We start from the raw sequence: 23115 nt of genomic DNA on the forward strand, positions 1-23115 counted from the left end.
ATCCAGAGTTTATGTCCATCTTTTATGTACAGCCTATGATCGCACACAGCAGCAACATTAACTTTCACTAACTTGCGTAGCGGCTCGATGCTGCTCCATGTTCACCTGCCAGCTGCCAACTTTGCCTGCAGCTGGATGACGCAAATTGAATCACAATAATGAATATAAAATGGAGCATCAATAGTTGCTGCATCACCTCGTCACAGGTTATTTATCATAGCAAACTGTTTTCTACACTGTTTTTCTATTTTAGTTCCCTGCAGCAGCCTGTATTGATCTTCTATTTATTAGAAAGGCCTTGAAAGTGCTCTGCAAACAGGAATCAATGCTAACATGTTTGCTTTTGCAGTGTTATTTGGCTCCATATCTGCCTATATATTCAGAGAGATATAAGTGATTGTGACACTGTAGACACTATATTTTTCATGGAATGCTTTCTGTGCAAAATTTATGGGGCTGGAAAAGTATTAATAGAGCAGGTAATGATTCTCCCTTTGGCCCAGGGGATAAATAATTTCACCTCAGCCAATAATTATTTTGGAATTGGAAAATAACAGCGCTCAGTTTTTCTGCAGGGGTCTCGGAGTCAGCCCTTGATACTATCTTCTATCTGCTGCTTCCTGCGGACAGTCCATTGATCTTACTCCAAAAGACCACAACAAGCCATAAAAGCATTTCAGGACAGTCGCCAAGACGCACATATTCTAAAGTGGTTATGATGCACGAGGCTGTTAAAAGGCCACAGTTCCTCCAAGTGCATGTCTACATGAACAACAAGCAAACAAAACCTGAGACAGGGACGATTACTAAGCACAAATGCATCATGGGAGTGTCTTGTGTCGGCTTCCCGTGGGATTAGAACCATTGTAGTAGAAGCAGAGCAGAAAAGTGCTGCGGGATCTTTTTCAGCAGGATGTATTTTTAACTGCAGCATTGAAAACCAGTGAAGACAGTTCATTTTCATATAAATATTTATTGCAGAGGAGGTATCTTTTATGTACATGCTATCACAATATAACACAATATAAATCTACCAAATATTCCCATATATTGATGCTATAAGCTTGTCATAGAGCAATAGTTATAACAAGCACATAATACAGTGGGTTAGGGACAGTATCACTCACTATACAACTTGTAACAGTCCATAAAAGATCAATTTTTTTTCTTTTTTGTTCTATCAAGGGCAGTGAAACATCGGTCCTACTAATTTCTTGAATTCATGCAGAAGCCACAAGAGCAAGATTTACGACGTTACAGCATTGAATAGTAGTAGTAGCAATAGTAGTAGTTTGTATTTGCCATCGTGTGACTTGGTTTGGTCACAAGAGAGAGAATAGAAGTCAGGTTTGAAATGAAAGCAGCTAGCCAACGGAACGCACCATGGCAAAGACCCGAACTGGTGGACAAGAAAAGCTACAGGACACGGTATCGTCTATGTCAAGATGGTACAAGAACAATGGTCTCGATTTTGCACACCCAAGTAAACGGCTGAGGTTGGAACTTCCACCGATTCACTGATGATGAAGGTTAAATTACAATGATAATCTCCAGAGAAACAGACAGTAACAGACACTGGTTATGTGTTGCACAATTTAATACACAGACAGCTATGGACTGAACTGAACTGAGGAGTCCTACGGCAAGCACGCAGTCTGAATTTAAGCAAATTAAGAGTAGATCCACTGTTATGCAAGAATGTAACACACTCCTTAGTTTAACGCTGGGGTAATGCACTGATCGCATTTTTCTGCTTAATTTTATCTTAAATTTCTAGTTTAAAATAAATATAAATCAATAAAAATGTGTTTTGACACCACAAAAATACCTTCTTTGCTCAAAGATGCCATAAAATATTGCTCGTTTTGGTTCTTATTTGAACAAATGGATTGAATTTTTATCAAAATCATACGCGCTCCAAAATAATTAGCATGAAACCAGACACAGCTCGTCGTTTAAAAGATCTTTCCTACAGGGACCATAAAGAGGCAGCATGTTATCTATCACCCAGGGCAGTAAAATCAGATACGGCAGTGACTTTAAAGTCAGTTTTTAAAAAAAAAAAAAGAAAAAAGAAAAAGGGGGTTTTGAAATGTCGCTGCTGTCGTTAGGAGGGGTCAGGATTCCTCCGTTTAATAGGATCCTGCGTTTGCTACCACAATGCAGATGATGGATGACGCCTAACATCTGGTTCATAAATATCATATAGATCCATCAAAGCATTACAATCAATCTGTGCACGGTGACAGCTGTTCTCAGACACCATTCCTGGAGGAGCTCATAAAGCAGAGGTGATGACTAATCTCACGCCGTAAAGGCAAACACCCCACGTCTGAAAGATTCCAGAGGACAGGTCGGCAGCGGAGGCAATTTCTCAGCAGACAAAGGCAAATATGAGATGTTTCTAGAGATGTGGACAAAATCGGACACAAATATTTGCCGCTGGATTGTTTTCAGTGGAGCTGCGCCAACAGAAATCTAGCAGTTGTGTTTAATCAAGATCTCACTGACAAGCACTGGTTTTTAATCACAATCAGTAAAGACCCCCACAGAGCTCGGATATTTTTGTCATGAGGACGTCGACAGCGAATACAGATAGTTACAATCAGTGACGACATTCAGGAATTTTCACAAGATACCATAAAGCACTGCAGATGCTATACTGATACATAGTTTTCCTCACATGACTTCAAATATTGTCAGTTTTTCAACAGTTACTCTTAAATATACGAGGGAGATTTTTTTCTTTTAAATGCCAGGATGGATAATGCATGTTGAATATTTAGACAGAAACACTGGAATATCCTCAATAAATTTAGTCAGATTATGAATTTGTAACCACAATGCTCAGCCTGATTCTGAAATTATTTGTTTGATTAATCAGCTGGGCTTCAGCCTACTTTGCATTAAACGGAGAAGAACTTTAAATGCAGAGACACAAAGAAAAACTGATGGCAGCAACACAGTGTTTAACCTTTGATAATTCAGAACACCATCGGTTATATCATGTTAAATTATATTATTTGAATATGTTAAATGATAAATCTGGTTAATTATAAGCCTGGGTTTAATTTTGGCCATTATGGCCACTATTTCTATCAGTTATGATTACACTGTAGTCACCAATGGAAGTGCTATAACCTAGAAATAAGGTTGTAAAGAAAGCAATTCACATTAGGAATGAGGAGCTAACAGCTAACTTTACAATGGAGCAACACTTCACATTAATGCTGCTTAGGAGGACACCCGATACGTTTTCCTGTTTTCAAACCTAATTTTTCATGCAAGAAATCTGATATAAGTATGGGGGATCTGCATGTATGTGCAGGTCTCTGAGGGGAAAGCTTTAATACCTGATGTGCACCTCACCTAAGCATATTTCTGGGTTCTGACATACTTGAGTATAGTGTAGCATACCAGCTGTGGAAGCACCTTAAATCTCGCTTTATACCCCTGTGTTAAAAATATGCAATGCCTGTGTTATATCCTAAACAAGCAGTGGCCTGTCAGCATTTTTACTTGTGTTCTGGTGTGTCTGCATGGCTGAACAATTACACCACATAAACGCTAGTTAGAAGTCGGGTTTCTATGCTACTGTGAACAAAACAATGGAGCAGACTGGAGGTGGAGCCGATAAATGCTGAAGAAAAGTTACTTGATGTTGGAACCAACTGAGTTTAGTAGAACATTATGCATTCATTTACAGCCTACTACAAATTACATATTGTTTCATTTAACCCTCCTGTCGTCCTGTGGGTCAAATTGACCCGTTTTAAAGTTTGAAAATGTGGAAAAAAAAATAGATTTTTACAGTGAAACTTCTGATGTCCACATTTTCAAGATTTTTGGGAAATTTTTGAAAACTTTTTGGTGGAAAAAAAATGTTTCTTAGGAACATTCATTTAAAAAATCTACCAAAATCCAGCAAATTTCACTGGATTTTGGTAGATTTTTTTGTGAATGTTCTTAAAGAAAATATTAGCAGTTTTACTGGTATATATATAAACACTTTAAATATTTTTAGGATTTTTTTTTTGGAAGATTTTTACTCATTTTTTGAAAATATTTCTTAGAATTTTCTTGCCAAATTTGGGGGATTGTTTTTTTTTTTTTTTAAATAAAACTTTTAAGGGAATCTTTTCAGGAATTAATGGAATTTTCTTCCTGAAGGTTTTGCAAATTTTCTGAAATTTGGGTAATTTTTTTGCTGAATTTTTGATTTTTTTCAGACAAGGAAACAATACTTTTTGGTGCCCGTAAATGAAGACAACAGGAGGGTTAACAATTGCAAATCAATATGCCTTGTAAACACAGCATATTACTACCAAGCAGATCAATCACAATTGATAGGCTCTGCGTCTCTGCAACATGTGGTTACATTTTTGGGGCAGTGCCCATCAGATGATGGCATAGATTCACTGCAGAAATATAAATTAAGATTAACAAAGAGATCTTCCAAGAGCCAGCAAAATAGCCACATCCATGAAAAATGCCAGAGTGATGGGTATAAAAATGGCTGGCAAAGTTGCCCAAGTTGTTATACGTCAAGGTTAAGACACAACAACGCTTAAATTAGCTAATTTCTTGGGGAAAACGTTGCATCTATCAACGTTTCCCCAGCAGAAAATGGAAAAATATAAGCTCTCTTCCCAACAAGCATTCTGTCAGGCCGAATAAATTAAATGAAAGTAAATTACAGCTCAGACTAAAGATCAAGATCAGCTACAATAATAGATAATTGCACAGATACGGGAAGAAGCTTTTGAACTGTGATGGATGCTTAGAAAAGACAGATTGGGTAATGATTCTACTATTCGCTTCCAAAAAACTTGAGCTAACCTGGAGGTTAAAACCTGTGTGATAAATCCTGACATCCAAAACTATAAAATAAAACCCAGGTTTTAATTAACCAGAATTCTTTCATTGGTTATTGTTAAATAGAGTTGCTTACTTGCTTGACTGTTTTTTGCATTTATTGAGGCAGTAGGATGTAAACAGGAAGGCAGGACTTGATCATGTGTAAATTTTCAGGTTACTGCGTCACATTTTTCCTATTAAATTGATGATATTGTGTCCACAGACACACATGTACACACACATGCTGGATTCATAAACAAAGCTGGTGCAAATTATTTCCCTCTGTAATTTTCCATCCCTACTTTTTTAAAATATATATGTTAACAACACGAGCCATTCTGACACACATTCATGATGATGCTGCTCTCGTATAATCTTCACCATCCCTTAAGCTTTTGGACACATGAAAGCAGGAAACATGAGTGTCTCTGGTATTCAAAAACTAAAAACAACATTATATATCTGTCAACACATTACCTGCTTTAGTTGACAAACCGGCAGGGTACTCTCGATACCTGGCTGTGCATGCTGTTTATATAATTTCACCGTCACAAAATGCTGAAGAAGAAGCCACTTGTTTCCCTTCAGACTGATACAAGACAATGCTAGTTAGTTAGGCACATACAGTACATCTCTGCAGACTTGGAAGCATTTGAATCTGCAGAGAACTACAATTAAATAGATCTAAACAAAGAACTGGTCTGAGTTTGGTCAGTGCGTGATATCCGGTGTGATATCAAGCCATGAGGTTGAAACGAAGAGGACAGAATGTACAAGAAGGACAAAGTCAGAAGACAGAGTTCTTCTTGTCCATTTTTTCTGTCCTCGCTTGTAAATTTATGGAGTTGGCTAAAGTGCTATAGACTGATTTTCATCCCTCGGTGCCAAAGACACAAACTAATAAATTAACTTTACAGCTTCAAGACTAACATCCTTCTTTGCAAATGTTCTCTTATTCTTTGGCTTTCACTTTTACTGTTTTGTACTTCAACCTTAATGTCATCCTTCGTCTTCACAAACATTATTTTTCTCTACATCTCGACTCTCATGTCGTATCCTGGTCCAAGAACTGACGAAGCAAAACAAAAAGTAAGAACTGTTGACGTGATGAACGCAGATGTTCAGCATTGCTAATGGAGTGAAAAGGCTGAATTAAAAGTTGCATAAGTAGAAAACGATTTATCTTCAGGATTTTCCTGTAATAATCTGGAATGCTCATCATGACTTTGTTTAGGTTTTTTGTACATTTTACTTATTTCCAAAATAGGTAAAACAGGAACAAAACCTCAGAAAGGAAGGCAACTTGTGGAACTTGATCAACTTTGCTTCCAAGTCACCGTACTAATAGTAAAAGGTAATATTTAATGATTTCAAAGTGAAAAAAAGTATACATCAATAACTATAATTTCAGTGGTCCATTAAGGTTGGGTGTCATGCCTTCTTGCTTGATGTGCTATCCTCAAAGTCCCAGGGACAAACATCTGCCTTTTTTGCAGCACTTGCAGCCCCACCTTTAGAATTTGGGTTGCTCTGTTTCACTACAGGAGCACTTTTGTCTGTACCTTTTTTATCTGACGTATCCTCATAATCCCACGGACACACTTCAGCCGGCTTTGCTTTGGCTGCTCCAACGTTAGCGCTTTTTCTTTTTTCTACCAGCGGCACCTCCTGATGACTCTCCACATCCCACGGGCAAACCTCAGCCATTTTTTGTTGGCTCACGTGTTTCTCTGAAGATTTACTCTTGTCCTTAGCTTTTGTTCTACTTTTCTCATCGTCAGTGTCTTTTGATTTCTCCTTCTCAACTGTTCTTGTGGCAGGGGTGCCTTTCTTTTTTGAAGGGGATTCCTTGGTTTTGGATGCTTGCGAGGGACTCGGCGTCCTCTCAGAAGTTGGGGATACTGCAGTGCTGTCGAAGTCCCAGGGACAGACGTCAGCTTTTGATGTTGGTAGCTGAAGTGATGCTCCCGCTTTGGGTGGATCTGAAAGGGCGCTTCTCCCTCTTGCTTCCACTGGAGAGGTGCCCTTTTTCTGCTTTGTCATATCGGCTGAGCGAGCTAACTCTGTTGTCTTTTGTGGCTCTTCAAATTCCCATGGACAAACATCTGCTTGATGTGTTTTGGAGCTTTCTACTGCAGGATGAGGCTGTTGGGCCTTCGAATGACTGGATAATGGTTGCTTTGACCCTTCCACTTGACTGGCTTGACTGTCACCTCCCTTCTCCCATGGACATACCTCTGCTCGAACAGCTGTTGTCCTCTGAATCTCTTTGGAGTGCCTGCCACCTGATGGAGATTGATCTGCAGCCTTCTGCTTCTGCTGCTGGGATTTGCCTCCTTTGGTGCTCCCTCCGTGAACTGTCGTGGTTTCCTTTGGTGCTATAGACACATGCTTTTGCACCTTGTTTTCAGACGGAGTTGGGAGATCTTCCACTTCCCAGGGGCACACTTCTGAGAGGTCATACAGGTCCTTTCCCTTGATTGGATCGGAGCAGATTGTGGGCTGGCTGCCACTTACTGGCTGTTTAATGATCCTGCCTTTTGCGGTGCTTTGTTTGTACTCAACCGACTGACTGATAATCATCTTGGGTTGAGTCTCGTTCTCTGGTTCCACATTTGGCCTTGTGTCTTTGCTCTTTGGCTGACTCTTCTTATTGCTGTCCTCCGTGCTCTGGGTCTTTCCAGTCAAGCCCAAAGTCTTCTCTTTGGCACTGGCGATGACACTGAGGGACTTCTGCAGCATGGAGGCTCTGGGATGAATTGGTTTCTTGTCTGCAGTGAGGTTATGGGCGCTGGCTGACTTGCAGACCAAAGGAACTGATTCTGTTGATTCACTGGCGGCATTTATATTCTCACTGGACTTCTTCTTGACCAGCTTCTTGCCCATTAGTGTATCCAGAAGAGATCCTTCAGCTGGGGTCACCTCCATCTTGTCTGTCATTGAGCTGTTGGAGTCTTCACTCTGGTCTCGGACATGGTCATAGCTACTGTGGGACTTCTTCAGGGAGAAAACCTTGTTCTTCAGTGTCTCCTCCTTAGCTGGTTTGGTGGCGTGAGTCTGATCTAAAGGGTTCTTCTTCAACATGCAGATGCTGTTACGATTGCTGCCATGCTCCCCTGCCTCCTTGTCTTCCCGGCTGCACTGGCGATGCACGGATTCGGGAATCTCGGTGATGCGCCTCATCAGGGAACGACCCAGTCCCTTCTTAGAGCTACGCTTTTTCTGCAGATGAGGGTTGTTTGCCAGCATCTTCTTCCTCTTGTAAATCTCCAACTGGGAGTACAGTTTCTTTAGCTCTTCCTACATAGGAATGGAAACACAGAAGTGGTGAGTCTCTTGTTAATAACAGTAGCTTGAAAAGAAAAGGATTTGTGCTCAAAACACTACTACAAAAAAGCAGACATTCTACTGCACAGATAACATGCAGTACAACTTCATGGCACGTGACTACAAACAGTTGTTAAGAGATGCACTACGGTATTTCACATGCGTGCTGGAAAAAAAAAGCAAAGACAGGACAGTCTTGGACATTGTTAGGTCTGAAACAGCCTCTAAGCTCAGGGCCTGAATTAGTTGGATTTCCATCTGCATCCCCATCCGAGACAATAAATGCGCCACCATAATACCACTTCCTCTACACAATAGGCTTGAGGTACCCAAATCTTTTGGTAGAGAGACTTCTTCAGCTCTAACAGACAAACAGAAATCTCGGCTCACGTTGGTACGTTTTTCCCAAAGACTGTCGCAAGATCTTACGCCACAGCCATTAATAGAACTGAGATGGCCCATTTCGTCTGGTGTCTGCAATAAATAAAACTGCCATGGCTCAGTATTTTTGGAGGATTCAAATGTATCACCAGGTTAAACAATGGAACAGGAATGGTACGTGGAAAGACGGCTCACCCGAATGTCCTCAGGGTCCAGGCTGTGCTCGCTCCATGCCGATGTTATGCTGCTGTTGAGGTAAGACCCAGAACGACCCATGTCCAGCTCATCCTCGTACGCCTCAGAGGCAATATCATCTCTCATATGGGTGCCAGCAAACAGGAACTGGTGGAGGGGCATAAAATTGGTCAAAAGTGGTTCTTTCAGGTAATTCAATTCATCAGCAACAAAAATGGAGCTTATTTAAATCTGATGATACACTGTAGTATTTCCCAGTGGTCTGACTGTGCAGCTTGACCCGATTTGGTTCCTTGTTAAGAACATTTAAAAAAAGTCACAACTATAGAAAGTGGCTTGGACTTTTTTTGTTGTTCAAAAGAGGAAATATGCTTTTCTAAAGTATTAGGATGATACAAAAGGAGATAAACTGTGTATTTGTTAGGGAGTATGTTCAGTTCATTTGGTGCATATATATATATATATGCATGTATGTATATATGTATGTATGTATGTATGTATGTATGTATGTATGTATGTATGTATGTATGTATGTATGTATGTATGTATGTATGTATGTATGTATGTATATAGGGAGCATATATAAAATTTAATACCAAAATTACATTAAAGATTTGTATGAAAATTAACACATACAATTCTAGAAATATATTTGAGCTGTAGTTAAAGTATTGTTTTGAACATATCTCCTTTTATCTTTATGTTTTCACGATGGCAAATTTATTTTTGTGGATTACAAACAACTGAAATTGCACTTTGTTTGTTTTAAACTAGCATTTTAATTTCTCTAAAAGTGCAAACTTTTGATTTGCTACTCACTAAGCACTGTGCTTCTGACCTTTTAAACAAAAAGAAGGAAATGACTGATGATTTGGGCAACACAAATACATAAGATGTCAAAATGAGAAACTTCAAGTTGACTGTCTTTTAAAATTGTTATTCATTTGACAGAAATCAAATGATTTAGGTAAATCTACCATAAACTGGTGGCATTAATTTTATTTGTAAATGTCATCTGGATAGATTTAATTTAATTGCATATTACCAATTGAAGCAATTACTTGAAGTTGATCCAACAATGCTCTTTTATCAGTGTACAACAACGCTGTTTTGCATTCTTTAGTTGCAGGACAGTCATCGATAGCAAAAGAAAAAGAAGCTAAATCAACATTTAGTGCAAAAATTGTGCTGTTCACCTTGGGAATAAGTAGTAGACCCAATGTAACTGTTACAGTCAGGTGAGTGTGGGTGAAGAACAGCAGCAGCATCCAGTCTGGATGAAGCTCAGGGGCGAGAGTGAACCTGAGAGGATGAAAGTAAAGAAACAAACAGTAGATAGAGAAAAGAGGAAACTGAATCCACAGAGAACAAAGACACAAGTAGATGTTTAGCTGGTGAAGCTGCTCAGCCTCAACATATACACTGAGAAACACTGTAATAAGAAAGAAATAATTATGAAATTCAAAATGCACATTCAGTAACTACAGTGAGGCAGGACTAAACTATGTTGTGATACACACTGTTCTGTCTGCAAAGAAAGCTTTAGATACTGACGGAGCCTGGAGAGACAGGTAAAGGCCGCCAAAGTAGATTTATACACTGTCTGTCTAGTCATCAATTCCACTGCCTCATATAATGTTCCACTTGGGTGATCCTTTTGCCAGCAAGGACGCAATATTTTCCTCATTCTTTCAACTGGAGTCACAATAAAAGGCGAGTGACCTTGATCTGGTCGCGAGATTCGGTCTATTTATACATCAGACAGTAATACGCTCGGCTGGCTGTGGCGCAGCAGTTGGTGGAAAATGTGATAATTACTGGCAGAAACAATAGTGGTGCCAGGAGTAGCACCAACCTTTTATTTAAAATGAACTAACAGGCTTTCAGCACAGTGAGACCTCGTGCGCACTAAGGATATGAAGGCATGTCCTGTCAGATGCTAATTCAACCAACGGAGAGCCTCTATGCAAGCAAATGCCATCTAGCAGGCTCATTACGTTGTTGAAGTTGGCAAATGGCTAATTAACGAACAGTTACTGTGGTAATAGCTCAGAGGCATGAATGAAGGCAAAGGTCCAGCATATGAAATGTCCCAAAGCTTTGAAGTCTTTCCTCCTTCATGTTTTGTGAGGAGTTTCTGTGCAGATGAGGATTTAATAACCCTGGCATGCTGTCTCCTCTCAGCCTGCAGCGTCGCACTGAAACACTCCCCATCATTCACGACCAGAAGACTCCCAGCTATTTCATTCCCTTCTTTTTCTCTCACCATCCCATTCACACCTGGACCCGACTGATGCCTGATGACTATCTCTGGCCGACGCCGAAGTCTGAGCTTTAACTGGTCACTGTGGGATCAAATAGCAGGTTCTGGAAGTAACACAAATAGACGCTGGATGCCTCTAACAAGCCCCAATGTACGCTGTGGCCCCAGGTGGCAGCCAGTCAGAATCAACTCGCCGCACCAGGCAACTGTCCAATTTATTAGGGGTCTCGTCTGGCCGTCTTCTGCAGAGAAAAGCCTCACAACAAGCCTTAAGAGGCCCATTTAGAGAGCTGGCAGAGCAATCACAAGGAGCCAGATGTTCAAAAAAATCCATCAAAACTGTTAAAAAGTCACGTTCCTTCCAAGAAACTACAGATGATACAAAATTTATCGGTAATGGATGTTAATTTATAACTAAAATATGGCTGCCAATAATTTCAGCTATTTATGCTGTCTTGGAAAAAAAATACATAAATCATTCTGACATGGTTCATTAGGAAATAATGAGATGGAGCTGAGCTCTCAATTAGGGGGACTCCAGCTAGGAATGGCTGTGGCGGTGTCAGCTGAAATGTCTCATTTATAAAATGTATGCTGCAGCTATTTGACATGTGGACTGGAGGGAGAGGGACGATTTTCACTACAATAAAAAAACGCCTCCCAGACGAACCGAGGGGTTGAGCTTCACGCTTTAGCCTACATGTGATGGAAATGAGACAATCTAGTGGAGGATATAAAATGACATAAAATGATAGTAAATATGCAGCTGGAAAATGTGGGACCATTTGGGAATGCGGCTGACAACATATGCAGGCTGAATATGATGTATTTGTTAGAAATTATGTTTGTCTTTCCTCCTTAAAGCTCCAAATGGATAGAGTTGCACCATTCAGATAGCATTCCCTGCGACTGTCAAAGCTTAAAGGCTCAGGTCAGACATCTAGCTATGCAGATTTGTTTTTATTTCTGCAGAGGTCTTGAAACATCTGTCTCTGAGATTTCCGATTTACAATGGAGGTCAATGGAATTTAATTTATGGGGTGCACGGCATAGAAAGATTATGAATTGTTTGTGGATTATCCTGAGTAAAAACACATTGCTGTTCGTGTTTTGGTGAACATTCAAGTCAAAATTATAATAAAAAACATATTAATAGAGTTTTGAGTTACAAAACAAAGACCAACGACACAAACAGTGCAGGTTTACATGACATTAGTAATTAGTTGATGCTGGTAAGGACTGATTTTCCATATTATCAATTCATAAGTGCCAAATATTATTACATTCCTAACATTTTTCTCTTGAAAAGTTGAATTTAGACCGCTAAAGAGTGTGTTGACCAATGTTCAGTCAGCTCACTGACCTTAAAAATCACTCAATTTTCTCATATAACTTTCCAACTTATGCTAATGCTACAATATGTTTGAGAAAATGTTTCTTTACTTTGTAGTAAGAGTGCTTCCACAGCAAAATGGTAATTTCTGACCCACATAGCTGTAGAATGCATAAGTGCTGCTTGCTGTTTCTACTGTAGGAGTCCAAAATACAAAATGCATCCAAGCTTTTGGTCATTTTTCAGAAAGGGGATGAATGTTGAGACGTTAGGAGCTGCATACTTGTGTTTTACATAAGCAATTTAAAGGCAGTCTGTGTTTTCAACCCTTACAGAGTCATTGTACAGAACAAAGAGGGTGATCAGCTTCCCACCTAATGAAGACCGAGAGCCTCTATAACAGTGAAGGACATTTGACTTAATACTGTGTTCTAGAACAATGGAAAAAACACCAACAACACATGTTGTGTGTCAGATTTGGACTAAACTTTGGAGACATTTATCTTGGAGCCATTTTATTGTAACTTTTAAAAGTTAGCACCACAAACAAAAGTTCATTAACCTTCAGAAATCTCACTGATAATACAGTATCTCAAAGCTCAGGCAAATGAAACCAAAATTATCTGCATGCTGTTAAGTAACGAGAGCAGTGAGCCACAAACTTTTGGGCTTCTGACCTTTTCGTCTAACAATAGAAGAATCAGTCTCTGTATGAGAGTGTCTGTGAGACACTTTTCTTGGCTTTTCTTGACAACCATTCGTCCGATCTGCTTCACATTTGGTGAATGCATTGCTAAGAACCCAAGGAAGTGCAGTGCTAAGTGTTTCTGTCAAATTTAAAATGCACAACAGTGGAAACATGACACAAACGGTGCCGCACTGCCGATGCAACCTCCACTGTGTAAGTTTGTTACCCCAAACTTTAACTGTACGCAAACCTTTTCCTGCCATACGTGAAGTTGTTTTTCTGTGAGAACAGTCTGCAGCCTGGGTAGCGTTCAAATGCAAAGAAATGTCTGTATGAGATGCAGTGTCATCTGTTGTCACCATTTTAACTGCAGTGCTTTTCCTTGCTGCAAAGCCTTGAAGACATGCAGTGCTTGACAAAAAGAAAGCAAAGATTAGCAAGGAGTCTGAAAAACAAGCAAATTAAACTGCTAGGTTTTACTAGCAGAAATATAGAAAGCACTGCACTAAAGCCAGATGATAAAAATGTGTTTCCTGCAGAGGAAGCAACCCCTAAAACTCACCAGTCGATTTGAAATCCAATTTATTTTCAAAAAGGGGCCAAAACTATACTAGCCAGAAACTGTAAAAACAGGAAAATGAATCTGATTTTCAGCTTTTTTGATGGTCATTGAACAAATGCCATTTTATATGCAGTGTCATTGGGAAAATTAATCAAATCATTATCACTTGTTTGACATGTCTGATTAAAAAAATACCAAAAAATACCAAAAATAAATTATTTGCACCAGATTCAGTTAAAATAAGAAATTCTGCATTGTCTGACATGAATGTGAAACTAGAAGTTACAACCAACAGTAACAAGCCAAAAGTTCCAGGACTATTCAGTTGAACTGCAGACAGTGTTTACAGAGATTAGATTAGACGAGGATGCAGTCAAATTAAAATCGTAAGCTGTATGTAGAGTCACAGTTGTTGTTTTTCCCAGTAGTGTTAACATCAGAGGGCACTGAGGAAATGTTCTACATGGTGATTTGAGTTTTTTGTAAATAATCAAATTGAACTTTTTTCATGGTATTATATGTTTATCATACTGCAGAGAAGACCTTTTTGAGTTCTGTCTACTTCTAGCTGTTTCCATCGAGGTGCAGGATTTTATAATGCAGTGAAAAATGATCCCATGGTGAGTCAAAATGGAACAGGAGATGAAAATGTCCAGAATCTGCTTGGGGGTAGAGAGGGTTAAACATTTAAAGTTATTTATACCTGCTAAGGAAGCTGGCTGACGGGGAGCAGGAGGTGTTACCTGATGACGTAGAATATAGCCGACAGAACGAGCTCGTTGTGAACAGCGATGGCCATGTAGCGAGGCTCGTGGAAGGCCGACGGCACCGTCCTCACGGCGTAGCACAGGTACACTGCCCACAGCAGGAAGAGGAACTCAGCTGTGGGGGCGAGAAAGAAGCAGAAACACAATGAACACACGGGCGAAGATGTCATTTTTATGCAACACAAAGGCTTTACAGGGCAAAAACAACAACAACACGTGCACCCACCAACCGGCCACTTCACAGTTCACTGCACTCATGGAGCCGCCGCAAATGGTTGTGCAACACGGTTATATGGGAAAATGCCCTGCTCAACAAACTCATCTGTAACAGCTGTGGTTGTATTCTCAGAACAATAGATGAATCCCCGTGCACCTCGGTGGAAGCCCCGCGTAATGTTTCCTAGGTATCCAGCTTCACAGCAGTAAACACACCTGGTGTCGCCTGCTTCAGCCACAAAAACACATCAGGAACAAGTGCAGACTCACTGACCTATCTTGACCTCTATTAGGCTGATTCTATAACTAGGTTCTTGTACTTTTGCTAGGAGAAACCATTTGTTTGGCAGTGCTGTGGGAATATTTTTTATAAACTTGTTTTCTGTGTCTACGTCTTGAAAAGTAAAGAACAGGAAGGTAGAAGGGAGAATCCTTTTTTCGATAGCTTGTTAGTATTCTTAAACTATTTATTAACCATTATTGAACTAAATATTGTTGCAGTATTGGTGTGATTTTTTTCAACTAGATGCAAAACCAAACAGTTGTGGTGGGTCAGCAAGAATATGATACCAAAATAATGAAACGTAACGTACTCCCTTGTGGATTAAATGAGCATATGATTGTGCTGCTGAAAGTGGAGTTTTGGCGTGCACGCTCAACAATTAATCTTTATTTGTCAGGGGCCCGCCTTTTCTTTATTGGAAGGAGAAAATAAACAAAGCAAAGCAGAATGTATCACAATTAGACCTCTGACTGCGAGCGAATGCAGCTGTGGATTTCTAAATCTGACAGATTTATTGCCTCTCCGTGTAAATTATGACCCGTATTCAGGTGACGTCAGACCCCTGCATGCTTATTGCCGACCTATTTTTACTTCCTAATAAGCGGAATGAAAATTCATCCTCAGTATACAGTCTCACAGCATGTGGGTTCTGCTGGGGGTCCGTCTGTTTTCCCAGAAGTCCAAAAGGACCAGAGTTCTCTTACACGAAGCCTGAGTCAGCAGACAGAAACCAGCATGCAGATTTGCTCAATGTGAGACGCTGCTCCCCTCTGAGAATCTTTTGATTCCTCATCTGTCTTCATCTGCTGCCGGTTGCCCTCTGCTCCACAAACAACACAGGAAAACAGTGAAAAGTGTTGCACCAGTGGAGAGGATTAATGTCTTCTTTCGGGAAACACTGTCAAACGGAGACAAACTCATCCAGCTTCATCTCATCACTCACTCCTCCCTCATGTCTTATTCTCTTTCATCCCCCAATGACATCATGCCCGACAAATTACCTCCTGATTTTATGCAACGAATCCCCGAAATTACCCACAATTTCTCACAACAGTGGGCACAAACTGCGGTTAAATCTATTTGCGGCGCCCTGTGGAGGCAGAGGCTCGGCGTCGGGGCTTACCGACGGCCATCATGTAGTCCCAGCGATCCAGCAGGCACATGCTGAACTGCAGAGCGTCGGGGGTGTAGCCCACGTCGATTAGAGCCGACTTGCGGTCCGGGTTCTGACAGACGGCGGATGTCCAAGCCACCAGGAACCAGCACACGATGAGCAGGATGATGCCCAGCAGCCGCAACACTCGCCAGCTGGTCATGTAGGGGATCCTCTGGGCCGTACGGGACAGGAACACCTTCAGCACCCTGCGGACGGAAAAACCACACAGTTGTCCTGAAGCTACACTGCAAAATCTCAAAATCTATTTGTCTTGTTTTTAGTCAAAATGTCTCATTGCACTTGATTTAAGATAAATTCACTTAACAAGTGGCATTTCAGCAAGATGGAGGGACTTGATTTAAGACAATGTATTTTAAATATTAAATATTGTTAAGTCAAACAATCTTGAAATTATCTTGTTTTGAGTTGAATTTTACAAGAAAGTTCAAAATAAGTTTAACACTCGTGTCGTCCTGCGGGTCAAATTAACCCGTTTTAAAGTTTGAAAATGTGGGGAAAAAAACTATTTTCACAGTGAAACTTCTGATGTCCACATTTTCAACATTTTTGGGAAATCTCTGAACATTTTTTGGTGGAAAAAAAGAAATGTAAAAAAAAATGCTTCTTAAGAACATTCACAGAAAAATCAACCAAAATCCAGGGAATTTTGCTAGATTTTGGTTGATTTTTTTCTGTATGTTCTTAAGAAAATATTAGAAGTTTTACCAATATATCTGTAATGACTTTAGATATTTTTAGGATGTTTTTGGAAGATTTTTATCCATTTTTTGGAAACGTTTACAAGAATTTTCTTGCCAAATTTGGGGGATTTTTTTTTTTTTTTTTTTAAATAAAAACTTTTAAAGAAACTTTTAAGGAATTATTGGAATTTTCATCCTGAAGGTTTTGCAAATTTTCAGAAATCTGGGGAAATTTTTTGCTGATTTTTTGGATTTTTTTCAGACAATGAAACAATATTTTTTGGTGCCCATAAATGAAGACAACAGGAGGGTTAATACATCTCAAATTAGGAAGTAACATGAAAGCAAAAATCTATTTTTGAGTGAAAAACTGCTTTTTTTTAAGCATATGTGGCTTATTTTAAGACACCTAAGCTTGACAATCCTGGTAAAATAGAGCTTAAAATACATTTTCCCAGTTAATTTTAAGATCTCAAGATTCTAAATATCATAACCTATTTCAAGAAATCTTACCAAGCCATTTTTCACTTGTTCTATTGGCAGTTTTTTTCACTTACTAAGCAAACGTGACCTGACTTGTATTTTCTGACACTTGCATAAGGAACTTCAGGGCGTTTTCTTCCTGGTGTGACCTCATTCATGCATATAATAAGAGAACCTACAGCCATTTTAATGAGGGTATGTCATTTCTTTATCGCTCCAAACAGCACTATGTATTTACAGCAGCTAAACAGGAACTAAACTCTGCTCCAACACATGACCAGCCGTCGCTATTCTTAGGTTCTGCCCTTCACGCGCATTGATGAAGTGTCCACTGCGCTCCCCACTAATGAGCCCCCCATCAAAAATTGATCTGTGCAATATGTTAACTTGCATCTCCGAGGGTTTACTCGGCTCCCGCTCGTATTAGCCACATCCTCTTCATCAGTATCTTCATTAGGCCGATTTGACAGATTCACCTGACAAAAAAGGGCCCATAGATTTCAAGAGCGTCCCTTTAAATACAGCAGACCACCCCTGTCTCATTAACAGATATCCACTGCCGGATCAACCCCCCTCCTCGCTGCATCCTCCGGCAGTCCTTCCTCCATTCGTCTCTCCGTTTGCCAGCCATCATTCAGCACTTTGTTATACAGAGAGATCATTCGGGGCCAAAGTATCCTCTGTTTTCTTAATTACTGTAACTTGGCATCTCTCTCCTCCTTTAATGAGGAAGTGAATCCACTCCTAAGCATGTAGCAGTGCGGCCCGGTGATGAAGCAGCCGCGAAACATGCTGCCTCGACACTTCGTAAGGCTCTTACTTTTACAAGGAATTAAGATGTAAGACGCGGCGTAATTACACTTAAAGAGGTCAGTGTAATCCGATAGGGCCTTTCCTGGGGGGGATAATGATGTCGGGCTAATGTGCAATACCTGTACAACTTAAGAGTCAGCGTCCCGTAGACGGTGGCAAAACCCAGCAGTCGAACCCAACGCAGCAGGATGCAGCGGAAAACGCTCGGCTGGAAGTACAGAATCCCAACCTGCAAGAGGACAGACGGAAGCAAGAAAAGGTTGTAAAATTGGAAACAAAGGAAGGAAAAGTAAGAAAAACCACCCAACTGTGAGTGTTTTCCATCTAAATGATAATGGACCCGCCATCTCTGGGAAATTAAATTCAGTCGTGGGAAGTTGCTGCCTCATTGCGCTCTCAGTGGACAGCTCTATAAACAGTGGAGTAATCTTATTTAAACGCCGGTTTGGTCCAGCCGTTCTCTTTTAGCGCCTTGCATGTTCATGAGTGGGTTCATGCTGTTTAGTCATTCAGCTATCCTGTCATCAGTTACCTGCTCATAAACTTGATCATATACATGTTTTCCCCTTCCTTTGACTACCTTTTACCTGTCACAGGAAATTTGAAACACAGAAAAATTAACCATCAATGCATATTCTTCACCTTGGGAACAGAATTTTGACTTTTTCACAGATTCTTTCTTAGCTGATGGAGTTTGTTTAACTGTAATGGATGTGTTGATATGCAAGATCAGCAGCTGTTAGAATTGTAGTAGTTTTTTTGGACCTCTCCAGACAGAAAATCTTTATCTAACCTTGGAAACGGCAGCTCGATCTGCTGATGAAGACCATGTGATTTGCTTGAAAGGATGAGGTCAGGCTTTGTTGTCCAAGACCAGGACTAAATTTCGGTTCTAAAGTGCTACAGATGAGCAGTTACGAAGCTTTCTACGTCTCTATGACTGTTACACAAACTGCTGAAGGTTTTATCATATGTTTCAATGCACCAGAAAAACTAATAACTAGACTTTAACTGTCTGAACCCTAAAACCCACGGGCAGGTTTGAAAGTTGCCTTTAATAAACATCGACAAAATCCCATCGTTTATCAGAGGCTGAAACTGAAAGAAAAGAAAGAATAGTTGGATTTCCAACTTTTCAGCGGTTCTTCAACTAATCATGTGTGACGGATGTGTTTTTCCATTGGGTAAATTAGTTAAATCTAAACTTAAAACAACTTCATTCTACAATAAATCTGCCAGAAAAATGCAAATTGTTCACTCTAACCAGATTCTGTAAAAAAAAAAACAAAACAAACAAAAAAAAAAAACCTAAAAAATCTGTGCCCCCAGGGCAACTGCAACATCATTTAAAACTTGGCTGTGACCAACAGTAGCATGGCAGAAATTCAGGCACTACTCGGCTTAACTGCAGGCTGTGTTTGCACTTAGCAGATAGGATACGAGTATGACACATTAAAACTAGAACTAGTAAAATATATATAGTTTGCAAAGCCAAGGTTTTGTTCCAGTATTGAAAACACCTGTGGATGCTTGTTGCACATGTTGAGTCGAGGCTTTTTCTATTTTTGTAAAATAAAAAAAATCAAAGTTTAAAAATTTCTGTATACGGCACAAAAAACATTTTTGAGCTCTCTTTACTTTTAGCGATTGTTGTGTTGTTTCCATAGAGGTGCAGGAGTTTATAATGCAGGGAAAAATTTGCCCACAGTGAGTAAAAATGTCCCATTAGCAGTACTCTACCATGGCTGTTCATTGCCCCATATGGCATTGTCAGAAATGCAGCATTTTTAGTTTTATTTTTTATAAATGCAGCATCTGTTTATAAGTTATTGATGATCAGAAATCACAGCAACATAGAATGTGACCATTTAATATAGATAAACCCACAAACAAAATGACCTTGCGCTGATACATACATGTGTACATTATGTACAGATACCGAATCACGTGACCTAAATATGTAGCAGGCGGCGGTAATTGATGGGACTCAGAAACACCCCCACAATTTAATCAGTTGTTCCTTGTATCATTTCCAACAGATAAGTCCCGATAAGTCCGCAGCGATCGATTTGTAGTAGGACTGCAATCATGTGATCATCAGCAGGCAGCTGATGTAGTGTTCACTTGTTGTCATAGTTATAGAGACCGTGCCGCTATCTGGCAATGATACAGAAATCTTTAACAAATCCGTGCATCCAGACTATAAGCCGCATCATTCCCGAAATCTAATGAGGTGGTCCTTGTGTCATTTTTGACCTTCCCTGAAAACTGTATCCAAATCCGTTCGTCCATTTTTGAGTGATGTTGCACACAGACGGAATAACAGACGGACAAACGTACGCTGATTGTCACATAACTCCACCATGTTCCTTGGTGGAGTGAAAATGGCCAATTTTCAGGGTTCACGGGGTTAAACCGGGATTGCTTTGATACAAAAATATAAAATGCTATTTGAAAAAAACATTTTAAGATCTTTTGAAATCTGGTACATTTGCCTTGAAATATCTGGTTCTGTTGGAAAAACTAAATACTACAAATAAGCTTCCAGGTTAAATATGCTTTAATATGTCGATATGAAGACAGGGCTACAACACAGCTGTTGCAAGAATGAAAACCTGACACATAACTCAGGTTTTCATCTCTGGTCCCACTGGGTTGGAAGATATTATTGAAGTCCATATCATGATATACTGTTGTATTCATCTCCACAATGATATATGCAATGAGTATGATTAGCATACTCCTCATTTCCTTAGGTGTTGCCCACATCTGGATGATGTTTTGAAGAAATTAAGTATTGATATAATGCTAATAACACACGTTATAATATTATTGTGAGGTATTTTGTTGGCATTCCAGCATACAGTACAGTTTAAGGCTCTCTCTAGCTTGTACTGTTGTACTTTGAATGTATTTCTGTAGACAAAATGAGACAAACCACACAAAAAACTAAGTTAGGATGAATTTGACTGATAGTATTATTGTTTTCCCCCACATTTCAATTGATATTATCACAAATTCTTTTGTCTACAAAGAAAACCTGCTATTATAATATTCCTAGTCTTGGAAAAGACTCATTATTTATTGAAAAATATCAATACAGTAGATTTAGACCACTAAAAAATTCCCAATACTAATGGTGATTCGGTCATTCCAGTTAAACAGAGTCAAACTCATCCAGGAATTACTTCCCAAACTTAAGAACTTAAACCTGCAGTTCCTCAGCACGGCGCAGCAAGTCAAGCATAAACTGTCATTTTACAGTTCAAAGCCTGAACTCCAACTCGCAGCGCCTCGGCTCAGAAAATCTGCCAAAGAAATCTTCTGTTAATAGGCACAGAGTGAGCTACCTTCATAACTGTCTTAAACACGTTGCCAGAGTTCAGGCAGTGCTTTGATATCCTTGCAAGCATACGAGTAAACAAGCCCTTAATGTGCAATCATTACATAATGCAGCAATTAGGCATGAAAAACACCGACATGTACCCGCATATATCACTGATACAACCCTCAACGGATGAAATTCTAAGAAAGCAAAAAGATGGAGGTTTCTGTTCATTTGCATGGGTTTTGCTCATTTTCCGTCTTTTTTAAAGCAACATTTACTGTAATTATTTTGAGTGGTGCAACTCAGACTACTACTAATGCCGCTTTACTGGGAATATTAAGGTGGTAATGATGGTTTTGTAGGGTGTTTTTCTCAAGGAATTCACCCAAAGATAAAATTCTAGCTGCATTAGTCATAAAACAAAATGTGACAGCGACATTTTATAACCATCCTTGGCATAACTCGTGAAAAAAAAATATCTATCTGAGCCTGCTAACATCATAGAAAGCTCGCCTCTGAGACATGGAAGAGGGCGTCCACCCATGTTCGCTACAAAGAACTAGAAACACACTGAAACGGTGCCCATCCGAGGTGCCAAAAAAACCCTGATGGTCTTCCAGAGATGTAAAAAGAAGCCAGAACAAACACAGATACACACAAAAAGAGACAGAAACAAACATCTGAGGCAACATAATTATCTGTCCGTTGCAGATGTGCAGCGATTTCCCCTGTGGGATTGTTAATGTTAATCGGATTAGCCGAGGCATTAATACGTTCCCTCAGGCAGCGGCGAAGATGCAGGCATGTGGATATTTTTGCTCACTAGGTTTGAGTCAGTTAAGGGACACCGAGGACCCCACGGGAGGCACCGTGGCCCACATCCTCATCAACCGCTCGCAAGACACCGGCCGAACGAAACTCAGCAACTTGTGACACAAACAAAGCGACTCAGCTTTGCAAAGGGAATGTGGTGCAAAGGAAACGAGGGACAGAGGAGTGCTGAGCTGTTCATCTTACATGCATATTCCAAATTTTACTCCTGTTGGGAGCGAAAGCCTCTAAAATTACATTTTAGACCATCACTGGAAACTGAATCTCACCTTAAACGGTGAGTTTAAGGTAAATATTGAAATAAGAATGCATGACTTTCTTTTTTGTTTGTTTTCTACAAAATAAAAAACAGAGACACGCAGGAGCCCAGTTGTTTATGGTAAACACATATGGGGCGTTTCATCACAAATTTTACTCTTGTCAGGACAGAAAAACCTCCAAAACTACATTTTAAACCATCAGTGGAAACTGAGGCTCACCTTAACTTTTAGGGTTGAGATAAATATTTAAATAAGAATGCATGGATTTCTTTTGTTATTTTTATTTTTTACAAAATAAAGAGCAGAGACACAGGAGCTGAGCTGTTAATCTTAAATGTACATGGGGTGTTTCATCCTAAATTTTTCTCATCGGGATGGAAAAATCTCTAAATACTACATTTTAAACTCAAATCATAAATCACTGGAAACACACCTTAACCAGTGGGTTTAAAGTAAGAATGCATGACTTTCTCTGTTTTCTTAGGGTCCGAGCACCGAATGGTGCGAAGACCCTATTGGAATGCTAGGGTTTTTTATTATTATAATTATTATTATTATACTTTCTACGTCTGCCGGGAAATTGCCATTTTTGGCGGCCTTATCATACCCCAAAACGCGTCAAACTTGGCATGCTCATCAGGACTGGCGAAAAATTTGATATTTTATGGGAG

The 23115-nt window shown here is 39.8% G+C and overlaps 1 protein-coding gene across 2 annotated transcripts in view; it reads right to left on the reverse strand.

Annotated features, from left to right (window-relative positions):
* Window positions 1-953: 953 nt before the first annotated feature.
* gpr158a (G protein-coupled receptor 158a) overlaps window positions 954-23115 on the reverse strand; it is a 91219-nt gene continuing 69057 nt past the window's right edge. The window contains exons 6-12 of one of the 2 annotated variants that reach the window (XM_055007208.1): window positions 18145-18254; window positions 15996-16234; window positions 14350-14488; window positions 9957-10062; window positions 8761-8907; window positions 8575-8658; window positions 954-8157 (exon numbers count right to left, since the gene is read on the reverse strand). In XM_055007208.1, the coding sequence (XP_054863183.1) occupies window positions 6289-8157; window positions 8575-8658; window positions 8761-8907; window positions 9957-10062; window positions 14350-14488; window positions 15996-16234; window positions 18145-18254 (2694 nt within the window). In that variant the 3' untranslated portion in view covers window positions 954-6288. The remainder of the gene's footprint in view (window positions 8158-8574; window positions 8659-8760; window positions 8908-9956; window positions 10063-14349; window positions 14489-15995; window positions 16235-18144; window positions 18255-23115) is intronic. The other variant, XM_055007209.1, reaches the window with a different exon arrangement.

The sequence above is a fragment of the Amphiprion ocellaris genome, chromosome 22, assembly GCF_022539595.1.
Source record: "Amphiprion ocellaris isolate individual 3 ecotype Okinawa chromosome 22, ASM2253959v1, whole genome shotgun sequence".
NCBI lineage: Eukaryota > Metazoa > Chordata > Actinopteri > Pomacentridae > Amphiprion > Amphiprion ocellaris.